This window comes from Brienomyrus brachyistius, unplaced genomic scaffold (genome assembly GCF_023856365.1).
Source record: "Brienomyrus brachyistius isolate T26 unplaced genomic scaffold, BBRACH_0.4 scaffold50, whole genome shotgun sequence".
Classification (NCBI taxonomy): Eukaryota; Metazoa; Chordata; class Actinopteri; order Osteoglossiformes; family Mormyridae; genus Brienomyrus; species Brienomyrus brachyistius.
Window position 1 is genome coordinate 1,121,760 of NW_026042325.1, and position 19,188 is coordinate 1,140,947.

The 19,188-nt window shown below is 44.5% G+C and overlaps 2 protein-coding genes across 4 annotated transcripts; one reads left to right on the forward strand and one right to left on the reverse strand.

The window, feature by feature from the left end:
- Nucleotides 1-21: 21 nt before the first annotated feature.
- Nucleotides 22-11,070, forward strand: LOC125723585 (zinc finger protein Eos-like). 3 transcript variants are annotated; one of them, XM_049000318.1, is made up of 8 exons: nt 22-413; nt 7,000-7,054; nt 7,161-7,265; nt 7,361-7,651; nt 7,855-8,022; nt 9,170-9,319; nt 9,429-9,560; nt 10,296-11,070. In XM_049000318.1, exons 1-8 carry the CDS (start codon nt 387-389, stop codon nt 11,057-11,059), a joined length of 1,692 nt encoding a protein of 563 aa, XP_048856275.1. In that variant the 5' UTR covers nt 22-386; the 3' UTR covers nt 11,060-11,070. The 3 variants fall into 3 exon arrangements, with proteins under 3 accessions (XP_048856275.1, XP_048856277.1, XP_048856276.1); XM_049000320.1 differs by lacking the exon at nt 22-413 and adding an exon at nt 4,350-4,497; XM_049000319.1 differs by lacking the exon at nt 22-413 and adding an exon at nt 6,613-6,855.
- A 6,527-nt stretch (nt 11,071-17,597) lies between these two features.
- Nucleotides 17,598-19,098, reverse strand: LOC125723589 (40S ribosomal protein S26-like). The gene is made up of 4 exons (XM_049000324.1): nt 18,994-19,098; nt 18,379-18,556; nt 17,935-18,065; nt 17,598-17,706 (listed from the first exon to the last, which is right to left on the reverse strand). Exons 1-4 carry the CDS (start codon nt 18,994-18,996, stop codon nt 17,671-17,673), a joined length of 348 nt encoding a protein of 115 aa, XP_048856281.1. The 5' UTR covers nt 18,997-19,098; the 3' UTR covers nt 17,598-17,670.
- Nucleotides 19,099-19,188: the final 90 nt, after the last annotated feature.

A 19,188-nucleotide genomic window follows, 5' to 3' on the forward strand; every position in this document is an offset into this window, starting at 1 on the left:
GGGCGTGGTTAAGGGGAGGGGCGTGACTATGGGCGTGGCCCCGGAACTCGTGGAAAGCGAAGTCACAGCAAGGTACATTTATGTAAATACTTTCATTTACTTTAAATTATATGCAAGTTGTAACTATGACGAAGTTGAACGCATTTAAATGTATGCGCATGTTAAATGTCTAGAGAGATTAGACTGCAGTAAAAGTAGAAATATATTAAAGGAAAACCGACTCCGAATCTTTTTTGCATCATCTAATTCAATTTTAGGGTTATACGTACGTGTTCGGAAGATCCTAATGGTTTGTGTCTTGCATGTGTTAAGATACTCTTCATGATGTATCTACCATTTCTAAGTTTTCTGAATCAGGATGTCTGACGAAAGATCGCCCAAGGTGGATGAAGAATTCATTTTCTCCTTCTCAGGTAAAAACCTCCTCGAAGAATAAAATCAAAGTTCGGGGAGCATGAACATCGTTGTATTTCAGTTCAGTTTCACGTTTCAAAGCTGCCTCCCGGTACTTATCTGTCAGTCTCGCTGTACATTTTCGTCCAGACCAACCCGCGCATCTCAAGTCAAGTAGCTGACGCAGTCGTATAACTGACAGCCCTTTTCCAGATTTGAGTTGACTACTGTTTTGTTTACATTAAACCATACTCCAGTCTTAACTTTTCTTTAAAATATCTTAAGATCTTAATTTTCTGCTATATGTATGATATCATTAGAATATCGTTAGAATTATCGTTGATGTTTTTTCCACTAATCTAGACTCCACATTTGTCCTCTTCTAGCTCAGCTTCTCTCATTGGGTATATGTGTTAAGTGTACAGGTGAATAGTTTGGGGTGATAGCATACAATTTGGTTAACTTAATCTGGAACCTGATAGTTTCTCTTCATTCCATCCGGACTGGTGCTTCTTTATTCAGTCTAGAGATTCCTCGCAAGGACAATGAGTTGCTCTTGCACATCTATTTTCTTTGGAACCATTTTGACATTTGTAGGGGTCCAAGTACCATAAGCGATTGGAGTATTCATCTTGAATTTTCAACTAGGCATTAAAACGCATATTTTATTGCATTGGATACAATACAGGGGTGTCCGAAGTTCAATGGCCAGAAGTATTTCCTTGCAGTGGTGCAGTGGTCAGCACTGTTACATCCTACTGCTGTGAGCAGCGTTCGAATCTCCAGGTCTCCACCATAGCTTCATAGTGGAGTTTGCATGTAGGTCTACCTGTAGCGGTGTGGGGTTTCTTCTAGGTGCTCCGATTTCCACCCATAGTCCAAAAACATCCATCCATCCATTTTCCAAACCGCTTATCCTACTGGGTCGCGGGGGGTCCGGAGCCTATCCCGGAAGCAATGGGTACGAGGCAGGGAACAACTCGGGATGGGGGGCCAGCCCATTGCAGGGCACACTCACACATGCACACCTACAGGCAATTTAGCAAGTCCAATCAGCCTCAGCATGTTTTTGGACTGTGGGGGGAAACCAGAGTACCCGGAGGAAACCCCATGACGACATGGGGAGAACATGCAAACTCCGCACACATGTAACCCAGGCGGAGACTCGAACTCGGGTCCCAGAGGTGTGAGGCAACAGTGCTAACCACTGCACGACCATCCCGCCCCCTAGTCCAAAAACTTGTTGAGGTTAATTGGTTTTGCTGAATTGCTCGTGAGTGTGCATGGATGAGTGTGCCATGTAATGGGTTTGCGCCCCAGCCTGGGCTGCTCCTTGCCGTGCACCCCCACCGACCCTGAATAGGACAAGCGGTTTCAGGAAATGGATGGATGGTATTGTTCACCGCAGGCTGCCACCGTGTGGTGATTGAGGTAGAAACTCCACACTGTTGGAGATAAGCGTCTTATTTAAGAAAAACACAAAAATAATAAACCAAATTGAGAGGGAAAAAAATGCAGTGTGAATTGAAAATATGGTTACACAATACAGCGGGTAATTGATACTGCTAGATGTTTAAAACACATAGATTTTTTTTCGATATTCTGTAGACGGGAGAAATAAGCATGTCTTCCTGAAAACGGTATTAACCTCAATGTATATAGTCCAGGGATTCTATACCCAACTGTAGCGATGTTTATTCATGTGACAGAAAATGCATTCTTGGACGTTAATCGTCTTTAGATGGATTACCACAACTGCTACTATAATGATGGTAGTGGTGGCGGTAGCGGTGGTGATGATGATGATGATTATTATTATGTTACTTAACTGAGGATTTTCATTTTATTAAAATCGCTTTGTATTTCTGAAGCCTTTTATGTCAGCTAATTATCTTGCACATTCAACTAACTTATTTATTTGTGACTTTATAGTTTATAGAATTTAAGTTCATTTAATTAAACATCGTTTTCACTTTTGGGACAGCGGGACATTTAACGGGATGTTAAATTTAAACGAAAATTAAGATGTCCTTAATATGGTCTTATTTTTCATAAACCTGACTCGGTTATTCCTAAATCCGACTGATCTAGAATAATTTTCAGCGAGATTCACACTCAAAAAGGTAGCTTATGATTAGCGTCTGCTGGACGCGCTTACTTGGAATACTTTCTGGATCCTTAATATATAAAGCGTTTATAAGTGTGTAAATATGCAATTACGTGACCAAAACACTGAGCCTGTATGTAAACACTGAGCCTGTTTATACTTTGAAATGTTATTACAGATGTTTATGCATTTTTCTGTGTTGTTTACCAAAGTAGCACTGCGCGTAATAATGTTTCTACCAACTTGGAGTATTTTAACTAAATATAGGAACAGTTTGCATTAATAATGTTTTTGCGTTGCTCAGAATATATATGAAATTAAGTTTACAACGCAAAACGTGTCAGAAGAAATGTATAATGACCAATATTCTAAAAATGTAGTATGTTATTACTGAATGCAATAATAAAAACATTGTACTTTACATGTTTAAGAGGGATCCCAGAGAAAAAGCATATGTTAGGCTACAGTCTTTTAATAACATGAATTTCCATGTAGTGGAGAAAAAGAAATTAAACATAAAAAGCTTCATTTGGGTAAAACGATATCATGGATGGCATTTAATTATTTCTGTGTATGTTTTTCTTTCTTTACTCCAAAATAAGGAAACCGATAAAAATTGTATGCATCAGAGATGTACCACTGCACTGGTTGGTTTTAATTCTTAAAAACATATTTGCTTTTCACCGTTGCCGAAGAAATTGAGCGCAGTTAAACATATATAATTTCACATACTCCTAAATTTTACTATTTCATAGAAAAACTATTCATTTTAAATAGAAGCTCCGAATGACAAAATAGTAATAGTACAATATTCCAGTGTTTCACATTTCAAAACACAACAATATTTATCAATAACAATTCTGATTGCTGAAATATATGTGACTCTCTGATTATCTTACCAGAACATGCTTCAAATATAACTTATGCGAGGTTTTGCGAATGTTTGACAGTTGTACATATTTCACATTAAATTAGATTGTGACTTGATTACATTCGTAGCAGGTATAGTAATGGGCCTACAGACGGTTTTATTTTATAAATGATTTTGCTATACTGTCACTTAATTGTATATAAATGCTCTAAGTATACATTTATAAAATATACTTTAAATTGTTTCAAACCCTGAAAGTCAAAACGCTAGTCTATGAATCGGCGACCTTCAGATCAGAGGCATAGCAAACTAATGCACCATTATATTTCATAATTAATATATTATAGCATAAAATAATATATGTAATATATGTAATCTATTAACAGTGTATTGTAAATATGCAAGCGCCATAATATAGTAATGAGAGTAAGATTTAATTAAGTATTGATTTCATAATCCTTTTTGAAAAAAAGTATTAGCCGTTTACTGAGTGATGTTATCAGCATGGATTTTTTGCTGTGTGATGTATACGTATACCTGTCTTTTTAAAAGTACGCACAGAGTAACGCTTAAAAATTATTATTATTATTATTATTATTATTATGTTGCTTGTTTAAGACTTAATTTTCAAATCACTTTATTTTTATAAAGTCATGCACGTCAGTTGTGTATCTTGTACATTCATTTAATTTATTCATTCATTACCTGACTTAAATTTAAAATAATGATTATGGTAATGATTATTTTATTAATTTCAGCTCAAGATAGTCCTAACCACTTCACGTGTTTTTGGAATACATTATTATTATTATTATTATTATTATTATTATTATTATTATTATTATTATTATTACACTGATGCGGATAAGCCGTTAGAAGATGGATCGATGTATGGATATTTAAGATGTGCGCACAGTGTTTGAATTGCACCACGCCAGGTTTCCAGACATCGGCTGTCGATCATCGATCGTCAGGGTGGATTAGTCCGGTCTGTATCCCCGTGCGGGACCGGAAGTTGTCCGCGCTCACTGGTAAACGTTCCCGGAGATGCTGCCGTCGCCTGATAACCGAAGCCAGCAGCCAGATATATAAATCCAAACCACCGGCCTGTTGCCTGTCGTGGCAGGTAAAACCGTGGGGCTGACGAAAGTGGGGAAGCGGAGGCCTGTGGGGGCGGGAAGGGGGGGGGGGGCGCCCGGGGGAGGGGAGGGGAGGGGAGGGGGCACAAGTGTCAGTGTATCGCAGCCGACGACATTAGCCAGCGGGTCTGGCTAGACGGGCTGCCATAGCAACGGCGCTAAAGAAACGTTATGCACCGGATGACGGACGGCAGTGTTTCACTATAAGGCCCTGGGAACACCCCAGCAACCCGCTTCACTCAGTTAGGACGGTCAATAGTGATGCGGCTTGATGTCACGGACCTGTCAGCTTTTGTTTTGTACTTCGGGGTGTCGAGGGGTCCTGTGTTTAAGCAGCGGTGTCTGCATTTAGCAGATGCCGAAGTCTCCTCCAGTTGGGTTGCAGGGTTTAGCCTCCCCCGCCCCGGTCCGTTCGCAGTTTGTTATTGTAATTAATGTGCATTTCTTTAAACAGAAATATAGCTCTGAAAATCTTGTGTTACGCAATGCACAATACTGTCGGATCCAAAAAACACTGTTGGCAAACGGAAGTTGACATACAGCAGTTCTGTTTATTTTAATCATCTGGTGGTCAGCGCCTCCTTACAGAAGTGATTACTCTGACTAGCTTAGTTGAACTGTCATTTATATAAATGTATGGCATGATCATTGACAGCCTAGGGAAGCACAATGGGATACAGATATAAACAATCCCAGCATGCTCAGTTATACATAGATCAATATCAAAGGGACATCAGTTCAGTCCTGTACATAAACACCATGGGTCCTAGAGTGAGACTGTAGATATGTCTTTATTTCATTGGACCCAAATCTGTGCTGAGTTTCATTGCCCTTTTTGTCACTCTGCATACTGCACATTTTAAAGTGAGACTCCATCTTACAGTTACTCGGGTAACATTACCTCTAGTAATAGACCATAATAGACAAGTAATTGCCATGATTGTCAGTATTTATGACTTTTCCTGTATATTCTTATATGTTTCAGTATTAATGCATCATTTTCTGCCCTGTAAACATATTGAATGTTCTTCAAGAAAAAAAAACAACAATGACTGTTTAATTCTTGTATTGTATGTATAGTTTACAGGCTGCATAAATACTTGTTCCTGTTGCTGAATCAGATTCACACTCAGACACACTGAGGCAGAACAATGGCAGATAACCATTGCAACATTGCTGTAGTGTAGTGTACGCTTCAGAATGTTCCTCCTGTGATGCCTTCAACTCAGTGGGGGTGTTTTTCCCACAGAGGAGGGCTGTGGTTGTACTTGGCCTTTTTTTCTGCTCACTGCCCCCATCTGGGGGGGGTGGAGAGGGATGTTTGCCTCAGAGTTTCCAGCCCCCTGAATGACTGGCTTTCTGAGAGTACCCTCAAACATGGAAACAGTCTTTGTGCCTCCTTTCTTCATAGCTGCTATCTCATTGGTTTCACAACCTCTGCCTCTTTCTTTCCTATTCTATAGATGCCTGAGTTCCCCCTTTCCCCCCAGTCTGCTGTATTTCCCGTTTCTGTTCAGTCTCTGCGTTGGCTAGCTGAGCAGGGAGCTTCTGAGAGCTTCGCCATTCAGTGGGACTCTCCCTTCATATACACTTTGAAACCCTACATACTTTTGTGAAGCTGAGCTCTGGTGTTTGTCCATTATGATCAGCAGTATCAGGCCGCTAGCAGTAAAGCAAAATGCTCTGGATATGCAGCTTCACTGGGCTGTGAAGCCACTGTCAGTCAACTGTGAGTGCAGTGGAATGGGTCGCTTTGCTCCTCTTGGTTCTCAGCTCTCCCACTTGATGCTAGTTAAGCTAGTTAATTTGCAGTGTGATAGGAATGTATGGGGGTAAGCTGGAGGAGTGCTCATGAAAATTGACGTGGGGAGACTGAGGTGTTGACAAACAGGAAATTATTATGTGAAACCCCAAAAGGTTGGGACTGTCTTCTTGCTGGAGAAGTTCAATTATTTCAGTTAACAAGAAAGAGTTTTGATTGGTGAAAACCATCTAGGAAGGGGTCCTGATTGGTCCACCTTCAAAGGATACCTTGGCCAACTAGATAGTGCCTTTTTTTTCTTTTACCCCCCCCCCCCCCCCCCCCCCCCATTTTAGTATTTTCTGCCCAGAGGTGGGTAGGAAGAAAGTTTCAGAAGAGTTTCAGAATGGTTAGGGGTTATGGTATGGATGTAGAAGGGAGGGACTAAACACCAGACAGAAACCTTTAAAAGTGATTTGGTCTTAAGGAGGAAGGAAAGAAGACAGGTTCAGAACGTAGGGGTGTCACTGAGGTTCAGGTTTAGGCTTTGAGTCTGACAAGAGATAGAGCATCGACCGCCATGGACTATGTTCAGCCCTCTAGAGTGAGTATTATCAAAGAGCAGCCTGCTTTGTTACAACAGGAAGCTCATTCAGGTATAGAATTTAACAGAAATATGTGAAGTGCTGCAGGAGATGCAGATAATTGAGCATCTCTGTGTGCTTCTGTTTGTGTCTCTGTCCTGCAGTCAGCCGGGACGACGATGGACGCTGAGGACTGCAGCAGCCGTGCCTGCGCGTCCGGTAAGGGTGGGCGCTGGGTATTTTGGGTGGGTGGGGGGGGGGAGAGTCTGGCTCGTCACGTTTATATGGACGTGGCTCCTATGAAGGGCGCACTCTGTGCTTTCAGGCAGTGGTGATTCATCCGCGGAGAGAGACTTCCCTGCGGGATCAGGCGCGCTAACCGCGGGGACCCCTGACAGCCAGCAGACATCTCCCAGCCGCTCCCTCAGCGGTAAGTGACCCCCCCCCCCCCCACACACAATCCGTATCAGCTGAACACGTTTAACACACACATCCTTTTCTGTGCTGCCACCTGTCACTTTCCAGCGAACTCCATCAAGGTGGAGCAGTACAGCGACGACGAGTTGGGCCGCCCAGCGCGCACAGCAAAGCCTGGCGACCAGGACGAGGCCTGGAAGGATGAGCGCGCCCATCGAACGGACGATGGGGGTCCGGAGCCAGCTGTGGGGGCGGGCTGTGCTTACGGGGAGCTGGCCAGTCCCGAGCCAGCCTCTCTGGGCGCCATCCGCCTGCCCAACGGCAAGCTGAAGTGTGACATCTGCGGCATGATCTGCATCGGGCCCAACGTGCTTATGGTGCACAAGAGGAGCCACACAGGTGACCAGGCCGACACTTGGCAGCTTTAGCGGTAAAAGCGTTTCAGCGGTAAAAGCGTTTCAGCGGTAAAAGCAACGGTCAGGGATACAAGCCATTTCAGCCCAAGTTAGGAGGACAGGGGCGGACTGGGCCATGTGATGAAGCATGGGGGGGACAGGAGTGAGGGCCACAAGTAACGCCAGTGTGATGGCCTGTACCGCCAGGTGAGCGCCCCTTCCATTGCATCCAGTGTGGTGCCTCCTTCACCCAGAAGGGCAACTTGCTGCGGCACATCAAGCTGCACTCTGGTGAGAAGCCCTTCAAATGTCCCTTCTGCAGCTATGCGTGCCGACGGCGGGATGCCCTGACGGGACACCTCCGCACACACTCCGGTGAGTCAGGGGAAGATGGCGAGGAGGAGGAGGTGGAGGATGCAGGATGGCCTGATTAACACTGGATGGGGATTATCTGACACCCCTGGGAAGGGTAGTGTGAGCGGCCGTGTTATTAATTACGAACGGAAACCGCGGTGCTGGAGCATCTCATCACGGCGCCCCTGGGAATGAGGAGGCTCCCACAAGTGGCGTGCGGATAGATGAGGCAGCAGCAAGACTGGGGTGCACAGTGAGAGCATGCAGCTGTCAGCTAGTCGCTCCAGCTACCGCACACCAAGCACACTGAGTGCTCAATGACATTTAGACGGTAACAAAACAGGAAATCCTGTTGATGTTTTTCAATTCATAGATACAAAATTTTCAAGAATTAATGGCGTGGTGGTGAAGACAGGGTGAGAACAGCTTTCACCGTGGCTAACAGAGAGGAAGATCGCCAAAGTTCATTAATGTAGCAGAAAAAAATAATCTGTGAGTGCAAGTGCATTCCTTCTCAGGTGATGGCCGTCCACCGGGGGCTCGGCAGAATCGGGTGACGAGCTTTTGGCAAGGGAGGGAGGGGCTTCGCGACGTCACAGGCGAGCAGCGTGGGGCCGTTTCGGAGAACCGTTAACGTGACGGGGAAAATCCGCATCGCAGCGGAAATCGGAAGGAATGAGATAACGAGCGGATCGCCCCTTTCTCAGGAATAATGTCTTTTGTCTGGCAGCATGCCGATGCTAAAACCGCCGTGACCTCCCCAGTGCGTCATTAGATAAATGGCGGGAATTCAGCGCAAGTTCAATGCTGTGTGATGCTGCTGTAGCCCAGGGTACCGCTGGGTGACATAGTGACAGTAGGGGTATAAAAGTTACATCGTAGGCAAGAAAAGGCTGTGTGTGTGTGTGTGTGTGTGTGTGTGCGTGTGTGTGTGTGTGTGTGTGTGTGTGTGTGTGTGTGTGTGTGTGTGTGTGTGTGTGTGTGTGTGTGTGTGTGCATACAGTAAGGCCTATTAACAGACCTCTTTAGATATTCAACACCAACCTGGTTATCATAAATGGCAAATGTGCAGACTGGAAACACTCTACCATATATAGTAGGAAAGCTGAGCATCCTCCAGCATCTCTGATTCTTCATTTCAACCCCTCACTTTTTCTGTGCCCCTCAGTATCCTCTCCAGTGGTGGGGAAGCCCTACAAGTGCAGTTACTGCGGCCGCAGCTACAAGCAGCAGAGCACGCTGGAGGAGCACCGGGAGCGCTGCCACGGCTACCTGCAGAGCCTGGAGGCCCAGGCCACGCACAGCACCCACGCCCAGGGTAGTGCCTCCACCGCACTGCGCCCCGCTGCCCCCCGCACCCCACACAGTTCCAGTGTAATTGTCTTTTTTCTTCTGCGCTGACGTTGTCTGACACCTTCCCCGTGCAGGTGACGACTTGCACGACGTGGAATCTATGCCTGACTCCTTGGTCCAGCAATCCTCAGATAAGATGTCCTTCATTGACCGGTTGGCCAACAGCATCACCAAGCGCAAGAGGTCCACACCCCAGAAGTTTGTAGGTGAGCATGCCGGTGCATCCGCGTCTCACAGTCCCCTCGTCACAGCTTGCTCACAAGACCCTGCGAGACACACAGAGCGCCTAATGCTTCCCACATGACGTCAGGGGCCAGGTTAAATGAGAATGCCTACCCAGTTTAAAGCCAATTAATTAGAAATTAGAAAAGGCTTAATTGTCCGCGTAGAATAACCAGATGTCCCTTCGATGTATCGGCACCACGTTGCATAACAGTATCAGCCTCCTGAGGATGACCAGCGACAGCGAATACAGGGTTAAATCTGATGCCAGCTTAGTGTATCACCGAGACGCACTTGGAGGCTGCAGCGGTCAGCTGAATACACCAAAGAGTCAGTGAAGCCAGCATCACTGTGTTCACCGCGCAGTGCAGTGAAGCAGTGCTTCCTGTGGCCCTTCTTATTTATTTTGGTAATTTTTGCATTTTTCATTTTGTTGCAAGGTGAATCGGTAGAACCAGGGATTCCACATGTTGGTTTTATTGTTGAGATTTATTGCAGTTTATTTGCCGACCCAATGATCCGTTCCTGCATCTGAATAATCTGCGTGAATACACTGGAACATTGTTCCATGAGGAATTGAGTTTAATGTTGATGAACAATTTGCTGATATCCCTCTATCGGTTAATTGTTGTATTTTGAAGCCAATGGAGTGAGCGTCCCGGTGCCGCTGCGTTCTCCCATGAGGCTGTGTGACTAGAGCCGCCTTGTGTGTCCCGCAGGTGACAAGCACCTCCGCCTCACCCTGGCAGATGCGCCGTATGAGCTGAACGCAGGCTTCGACAGAGAAGGGGACATGCTCGGCACTCAGCAAGTGGCCTCAGAGCCAGGAGGCTTCCCGGGGGTCGGAGGAGGCTACCTTGGGGGGCCAGCTGGCGGGGCCGGGGGCCCGGACTCCTTTCGGCTCCTTCGGCTGCCGACCCCCCATTCCACCTGCCTGTCCGAACTCACCCCAGTCATCAGCTCCGTCTACACCCAGATCGGGTCGCGGCTAGATGGCGCGGGGGGCGGGGTCACCGGCCAGGAGGGGGTCGAGGGCCATGAGGACCAGGCCCCAGCGCGGAGCCGAGCCCCCTCGCCCAGCAATGGCTGCCATGACTCCACGGATACGGAGAGCACTCCGGAGGAGCAGGCGAACGTGGCGGCCACCACCCCAGGTCACAACTCCAACCACCACCCCGGCCTGCCGCCGTCCCGCAGCCTGGAGAGGGACCGGGAGAGACAGAGCCCTGGCAAGGCCAAGGAGAGGGAGAGCGAGCGGGAGCGGCTGAGCTCCCTGCGGGTGATCGACAAGGACGGGGACCCTGTGCGCTCCTTCCGCTGCGATCACTGCCGCGTCCTCTTCCTGGACCACGTCATGTTCACCATCCACATGGGCTGCCACGGCTTCCGGCAGCCATTCGAGTGCAACATCTGCGGCCACCGCAGCCAGGACCGCTACGAGTTCTCCTCACACATCGTCCGCGGGGAGCACACGGTGGGCTGAGGGCAGCGGGGGTGGGGGTGGGGGGGGTCAGGTTGGCGGGCTGGCGAGGGGCGCTTCTACCGTGGTCGTGTTTGTGACGCTTGTCTTTGAGACGTGGGCAAGTTGGGTTTGGTCTGCACCGGGCCGTTATTTCTGCAGAACCATTACATGGAACGCGGGGGAGCGAGGACAGAGGGACGGGACACCCCCCTGAGAGATTTAGCGGGCAGAACGGCACTGTTCTGCCCCGGAAGTGCCTTTCCCCGGTGCTGTTTACCTCGGGTGTGAGCCGCAGAAACACACGATCAGCCCGAAAACAGAGGTTGCGAGATGCACACAGGTTTAACATTTAAATGTCATAGTGAGTTGGGCCATGAATGTCAGTCTTTGGTGTTACCTTCTCTGTCTGTTCGCCGCGTGGCCAGGACGAGAGCGGCAGGGCCCAGATCAGGGGAGGTGCAGCTCATCTTCCTCCATCTTCCTCTCTACTACCTTTTGTGTGGTAGAAAGCGACTTAAAAAAAGTTTAAAAAAAGGGACTGGAAAGTATTGTTCATATAAGATTTCTCAGAGAAACGACTTGTTTGGTTTTACACTGCTAGACTTGTAATACAAGTTTAGTTGGGGGTATTTATTTATAAACAGAGTAATGATATTTTTATCCAATGAAATGTAGTTTTTTTAAAATGTTTAGGCTGGATGGAGAAACTTGAATGAAGCCTGATGATGTTACTGATGAGGATCTAGGCGGGGGGGGGGGGGTCACGTCAAAGCCACAGGTGAGCAGAAATCAAACACACACGTTGCCTTAATAGAAGCTATTTACTCTGCAGAAAATTACAGTGACAGAAACAGTCTTGCATCTCAAGACACCGTAAAATGTGGAAAGTCGGTCTGTAGAATATCTTAGATCAGCTGCTTATTTCAACATGCACCAAAAAGACAACAAACCAAAACTATACACACTATATATTTTTTCCAACTTTCCAAAAACCTTGATCCATTTCTTCTGTGGCTTAGTACCGGAGATCTACCTTCTTCATTTGTGTTTTTCTCCAGTGCAGCAAAAGAAAAAAGATTAAGCCAAAATGATGTATCTATATATATTTTGATCTTGTATCGAGAAAATGTAATGGCTGCTTTTGAGAAGTGGACAGACAGGCTTCGATCAAAGCGCATTTGCCCCATACAGACATTCAGGCCAGCTTGGTGTCTGCTGACAGCCACACTGTCCAGTAGAGTAGAGTTTGCACAGTAAGTTCTACGAACCAAGCTGGGCCCATTCGGGCTTCATCCACTGGAGGGGAAAGTGGAGTAAAATGGGACGAATGTTTCTGAGAATTTCCTGACGTGTTGGTGCAGATCAGACAGACAGACCCATCTCAAGTGACTTTGGTGGGAGGAGGTGTGTGGGTGTGGGGGGGGGGTAACTAATGCGGACTATTGCACTTTCTGAATCAAGTGTGTGTGTGTATGTGAGCGTGAATGTGTACGCACCCGACTTTCTTAACAGGGAGTGTAGAATTATGTGTGCATTACGTGCCGCGGTGGGTTAGTCTTTATAAAATCTATCGTTCCTGCTTCACAGGTATCTGTTGTAATTTTAAAAATATCAATACGTTGTAATGGAGATGAACAATTTACTGACAAATAGTGTTGCTTTTAAAGAGATCTTAAAATCTCGGTGGCAGTCACTGCCTCGTGGCGAGGAGGCAGACTTTCAGTACCTTTGAGTGGTTTCGTTCGCTTCGCTTCTCTTTTTCAGACCAGCCTTCTGATGATCGGCTCCTAGGCTTTGAGGAGCAAAAGACAAAACAAACTGATGTTTCCAGCCCCCCCACCCTCCCTCCACAAGAGTCATATATTCCTATATCAAACTGCAGTGAATCCAGCACCCAGCACCATGGGATGGTTTCAGCAGTTTAAATTCATGGAGAAAAATGTTGCACTGATATGTCAATTTTCACTTGAATCTAGTTTTTCACCTTTTAAATAAGCAGGATGAAGACAATGAAATGTAAAAATCCAAGAAAGAATACTTCTTTAAAGGATTCTGTAGTTTGAGAAGACTTGTGAGTGTGTGCGTCTAGATGTCTACCTGCTGAACCTCAGAGAGACACCAAGGTCCCTCATTGTATGTCAGACCCCACATTTAACCTCAGTTTTTGTATGATTTATACAATCAAGATTATCCCCCTGAGAGGCCTACTTCAATTTAGCACCCCTGGGATATGGTCAGGTTATCACAGGTAAACTGTTAAATTGTCAGATTTTCTGCCAGGTGTATGGGAGAAGGCTAAGTGGTGATGTGTGTGCTTGTGTAACAGTGAATGAGGTTTGGATGTGTGTGCTTGTGTAACAGTGAATGAGGTTTGGATGTGTGTGCTTGTGTAACAGTGAATGAGGTTTGGATGTGTGTGCTTGTGTAACAGTGAATGAGGTTTGGATGTGTGTGCTTGTGTAACAGTGAATGAGGTTTGGATGTGTGTGCTTGTGTAACAGTGAATGAGGTTTGGATGTGTGTGCTTGTGTAACAGTGAATGAGGTTTGGATGTGTGTGCTTGTGTAACAGTGAATGAGGTTTGGATGTGTGTGCTTGTGTAACAGTGAATGAGGTTTGGATGTGTGTGCTTGTGTAACAGTGAATGAGGTTTGGATGCGCTTTCGGTGCTTAAATATGTGGATTAGGGTACGAGATAAAGACTAGAAAGGATACCCAGCTTCATTTTGGGTGTTAAAGCTCTTCTCTCTTTATCCAATCAGTGATTTTGTTGTGTTTCTTTCTGTATTTGTAAATCTAATTTTTTACCTGCTCAAAGGAAAACAAATCATATTAAAGTGAATGAGCTGTGAATTAAGCCTGAAAGGTGGAGAAGAGCGGAGCAGGAGTCCTTCCATGCCCGCGCAGACTTCCAGGTTTCATGTGTTAGATAAGAGTACTGTTTACCTCAGCTGGGAAAACCCTCTCGTTGTGTGTGGGGAGGATGTGGGGACTCGCTGTTTCGGTCTCGGGGGACACTGACTCCCTTGAAGGAAGTGGAGGAGTTCTGGCCGTGCTTAGAGATTCACTGGAACCCTCTGCTGCACTTGCAGTTTTCCATTTGAAATGAAGAGTCTCGATACAAAGAGGAAAGACGGGGGGGGCAGATCCAGAGCAGTGCTAGCAGCTTGTTTACACTGCAGGGTGTGGCCCACCCCCCTCTCTGACGTCACTATTCATTTAAAAAGCTGTAGCACTTCTGTCCCAAAAAAATGCCTTTCGTTTGAATATCGTAATATTGTGTGAAAAATGTATTAAGGCTTTGTGATTATGAATGGAGGAAGGGCTGATTCAAAATGCATTTCTTCTAAATTCTAGCATCACTCTATATATAATATACACAGGAATAGCGTTTTTCTTATATAATGGTGCTATTGTGCCCTTGCCTTAGAGGATTTTTTTCCCCTGGTGACTGACAGCTAAAACATGGACTAGTGACTCAGTCACATAAACATTTTATTCCCATATGAAACTGCAGTATGGCTGTATAATTGGGTCAGTCTCACCAAATTCATACCCGTTTTTTTTTTTCCTTTTGTGTTCTTCAGAATATGGTTTGAAAATTCAATGTAGATATGATTAGTATTTTAACTGCTGTTGAGTAAACTGTCAAACAATCTCATTACTGTAACTAAAGTGTTCAAAGATGTAGACTAAAATATTTATGGAGCTTTTTAAATGAGCATATTTCTAAATCCACAAACAGGCCTAGAAAATACATGCTTTAATTTTGTAATTTATTTCAGTACCGTAGCATGTTTTGAACCTTTTAAGGTAGTTTTTTGTTAAATTATCACAGTAAATATACGAAGAGTACATTTCACTTCAGTGTGATATGAAGAATATTCCCAAAATATTCCTGCTTTAACATGATGGTTGTTGAGGTTACGGTAATGAGATGGGTTCAAATTAGAATTTTTCACCCCTTAAACATAACAGCCAGTATGTTTAAAAATCCTCTAGATTGCACAGAGCTAACAGGGATTAGCACAAGTGTTCTTGTTTGAGTCCCTGTCCCAGCTAAACTACTGCTCCAAATCAGAGGCTGGTCAATGTGCATGGAGTCTCCCTGTGTGGTACCTGTGGCTTTTATGAATATTTCCTGATGTTTTAGCAGTCATTCTGCATTCTTCTTAAACATGTGCCTGTAAATATGCTCAGTTCTGATACAGCTGGATAGCAGAAAGATTGTACTTGGCTAAACCAAATGGCATGTATAGTTAATGCACAAACTGCCAAAGACTGGAGTTTGCTATCGGAACATACGTGCCGCAGTGAGTCGCACTTACCCCTCTCTCCTGAAATAGGTTTCTTGCTTCTACCTCAACGGAAATCTGTATCTCGTAAACCCGAGTTGTGAGAATTTTCTGTGGCTTGGATGAAAGTTTCTTTTTTCCTGAGTTTTGACGTACGATTGAGCCTGAAAGACAAAGACAATAGTGAATTGATGTTATCTTCAGGCATCTAAACAAGGTCACTGTGGTTGCTGCAGATGGGTTGATTGGTGCATCTGACTCAATATAACTGATACTAATTCAAACTGACTACTTAAATAAGATACCTTCTAACACTTCAAATTTAAACATTGGCCATTAAATTAAAGAATTATTTTTATTTTTTTCCCATAGAAAAAATGTTTTATTGTTCATAGAAGCATGATCACCTTTGTTCAGTTTTCCTCTTGGAACAAGGGCTAATGATTCTTTTCAGATGACCCTTTGATTTACATGTTAGTTTAAAAAATGATTAGTGGAGTATAAAAGCATGTTTGCACACAACACGTGACACGTTTGGATCAGATGAGATCCGAGTCACTCCATGTTCCTCCTCACAAGCTTCTTGGCTATTTGTGTGCAACATTGTGAAAGCAGAGGTGTTCAGTTAGGTCAGTGTAAAACGTAACACTGTTACGCTGTAGCAAGAATGAGTTAATAGTCTGATTGATTTTATGGCTAATCTACTTTAATGAGGTACCAATAAAAACTGTTAAAGCTACGTGTTACATATTTACAAACAATTCTAAGGATTTTTTATTGAGATGGCTGAACAAATTGCACTATCCTACCTGGGTGGGGGGGTTAGCTCTTAGCTGTGAGATTCATGGCGTTTTATGCAAGCAGACCCAGTTTCATAGGCTTTCTCTACTATGTAGTGACGCAGGTTCTGGGCTGTAGGCAACCTAGATGAAGACAAATTCTGAATGCTAACTCTCACCACTGGGCCTCCAGCATCTCAACCATCTCAGCCCCGTAAACTTCTACAGCAAAAATATGGCAAGTCAGCTTTGGAGAAGGTCAAGTTTGGTTAGCAATGTGAACTCTGTGTGTTTGACATGGGACACAGAAAGGGTTTTATGTTGCTTTGTTGCATGTGCTAACATTTTGTTGCACAATGATCACCTTTGTCTTTACTTTGGATTTGCAGTGTAGGTCTTTAAAATGTTAAGTAGACTCCATATTCTCCTTTTCAGAATACCGTGTACAGAAGATATTTTGTTACAGATGTATACAATTCCAAAGTGCAATATATCCTCTACCATTTTGTGGTTTGTTTTCTCCCAGATTTCTTGTTCTGTATTGCTAAGTATATTTGTGTTATGCTCTTATCATCATTAATGAATTCCTTTCTGTGACTGGTATGAATTGCTTTAAATACATTTAAAGTATAAAAAACTACTGCAGAGCCTTTGTATATGTACTATATTGTAATTAGATATATTTGTGTAACAAGAAACTACTGTAAGTTTTGTACTGTATGGCAGAAAGTCTATTCCAAATAAATATAAATCAGCTTTACTTTTTGTTACACTGTGTTCATTCCACTAGCTGCCCTCCTTCCTTTGGGTGCCTCAGGAATCTACGGTCATGAGGCTCATCGGTGGTTTTTGAAAGAGCTGTTGCTGACAAACCATGAGCAAAATTTAAACGACAGCAAAGTTTTGTGTCAATTACTGTGACTTATTCATTCAAGCCATAAAAACTCTTAGTGTGATTAATATTTCTAACTAGTTCAAATTTTTTTTAGTAAAGCGCCCAAACTCGCAGCCAATAGTGTAATAGCCAATAATGTAATGTTTTTAATACATTAATGGTAATTACATTGGCTGCTACCAGCCAATAATGTAATAAGTTATGACATTATGCATAAAAAGTAATGTTTTGGATTCAGAAATATCATTGGTAAGTTATTACATTAAGAAACAATGTTATTGGCAGACATTACTGGCTGCTACACATCTTCTCTGGCCTCAGGTCTTAGCCAGCCATTAGTAATCAAATTAATCAGACTGTAATCAAACCAAAGGATCAGCAACTCCCTCATGTGTAGATTAAATTGGCACAGGGGCATCTCGTCAACTCCATTAGTGCCATTTCAAGATGAGCACTAGAAAATGGGAAGTTCAGTTCTTTTGTCCAGAAATGAACATGACCCTATACACACCCCAGATATCACTGTACTCAGACAACACTGATGCAAAACAGTGCAAAACACTCCCAATAATTTGGTCAGAACAAACAGCTTCAAGGTCTAGGTGTCATTTATTCTCAAGGTTTCCTGTAAATGTGCTCAGGATCTTCGAGAAAAAATCAGCATCACATTGGCTTTGGAGGAGCTCTTGGTGCGACACCCTGCGTAAGGACAGAGACAAGGAGTCAGTACCCCTACAGCTGAGCGGTCGCACATTTCACTGCAGAAGCACTCATTCTAGAAAGAAAAATTCTAATTTTCTTTGTCAGAAAAAAAAAAAGCTTGCCTTTCAATTTCATCAATACGGTTTAACATGCACCTCCCGATAGGCACAAATGTATTTCAAGTGAACGTGCGCAGAAGGGCCAGCTAGGGCCAGCTGAACTCACAGTGGGCCGGAAGCGCGGAGGTGGGGTACGGTCCTTCCGAGCCTCTCGGGAGCGGTTCCTCACCACCTTGCTGTGAATAGCACAGCTTACACAGTAGTGCAGCTTCACATACAACTTCGGCAAAACATAGGCTGCGCGGGAACAGAGACGGAAGAAACAGTGCGTTACAAGGCCATCAGCATCAAGAGGTCACAAAGAACAGGAGGGTCTGCATACGACAGACATTTTTGGGAACAGAACCTGCAACCTTATGGTTACAAGTCAGTATCTGCAAGTTTAATCCATCCACCACCAAAAATGCTGATGCCATCAGGTAACTGGTACTGCTTAATTAGTCATCTAAACGTCATAATGCAGACCCCACAGCAAAAACAAAATCTCAAAAGTGATTCATTAAACTTTAATCTTCAGAGTAGCCGGACAGTCGCAACTCCCCGCACTTACAGTCAAAGACACTGGCCTCGGAGATATCTCTGACGGCCGCAGCCTCCACGATGTTCCGGATAACGAACTTCTTGATGGCCTTGTCCTTCGGGACACAGCGGGCGCAGTTGGTGCAGCGGATGGGCTGGACGTGGCCGCGGCCCTTCTTAGCACGTCCGTTGTTCCTTCTCTTCTTGGTCTGAGGAGACAAACGCGGCGCAGGCGGCGGCCCGCTGGCGTTAGCATCGCCCGCAATGAGCAAACACGCGTATTTCTACGAACAGCGGTGGATGGGCTTTACACACGAATGTCACATAAAGCGCGACGTTCGCTTGCATATGAAGCACAGTCACATTTACAGTCTGATTAGGATGCAGCAGAGTAATTACTGAAGCTAACGTGAGTTATCCCGCTGAGGCCAAACTAACACACTCCCCACACGCGTGCTACCTGACGAGTAGCCAAGGAGCTATCTTAGAATTAACATTCTGTCACCCCTGAAGTATTGGAAACCTCATGCATGGGTGCTATTAGGTTTTATTTTGTTAAAAATGAGAATGGGAAAGTAACGTATATGTCTGATCAACAATATGAGGCCACTTTCGACACTCCTGTACAAGACTGCCCCACACTCACCATCTTGAACAGGAGGCTGGAAAGAGGACCGTAAACCGCAGCACCGACCTTCTTATACTGCTATTCTTCCGCCGACGAAATCTAGCCTTAAATAATCAAGAAAATACAATCAGCTTCATAAAAAAAATTTCAGATATATTTATACGATTTCTGTATAAATTTTATTTATTCTCAAAAATACATTTCGCTCACAAC

What these genes read in the sequence shown, in the direction of transcription:
- LOC125723585 (XM_049000318.1), top strand. Translation starts at nt 387, where the DNA reads ATGAAGAATTCATTTTCTCCTTCTCAG. An exon ending in GCACAAGAGGAGCCACACAG is followed by an intron (nt 7,652 to 7,854) that starts GTGACCAGGCCG and finishes CTGTACCGCCAG; the next exon opens with GTGAGCGCCCCTTCCATTGC. An exon ending in ACACCTCCGCACACACTCCG is followed by an intron (nt 8,023 to 9,169) that starts GTGAGTCAGGGG and finishes TGTGCCCCTCAG; the next exon opens with TATCCTCTCCAGTGGTGGGG.
- LOC125723589 (XM_049000324.1), bottom strand. An exon ending in CGAGGCCAGTGTCTTTGACT is followed by an intron (nt 18,066 to 18,378) that starts GTAAGTGCGGGG and finishes GTTCCCGCGCAG; the next exon opens with CCTATGTTTTGCCGAAGTTG. An exon ending in CTCCGCGCTTCCGGCCCACT is followed by an intron (nt 17,707 to 17,934) that starts GTGAGTTCAGCT and finishes GTCCTTACGCAG; the next exon opens with GGTGTCGCACCAAGAGCTCC.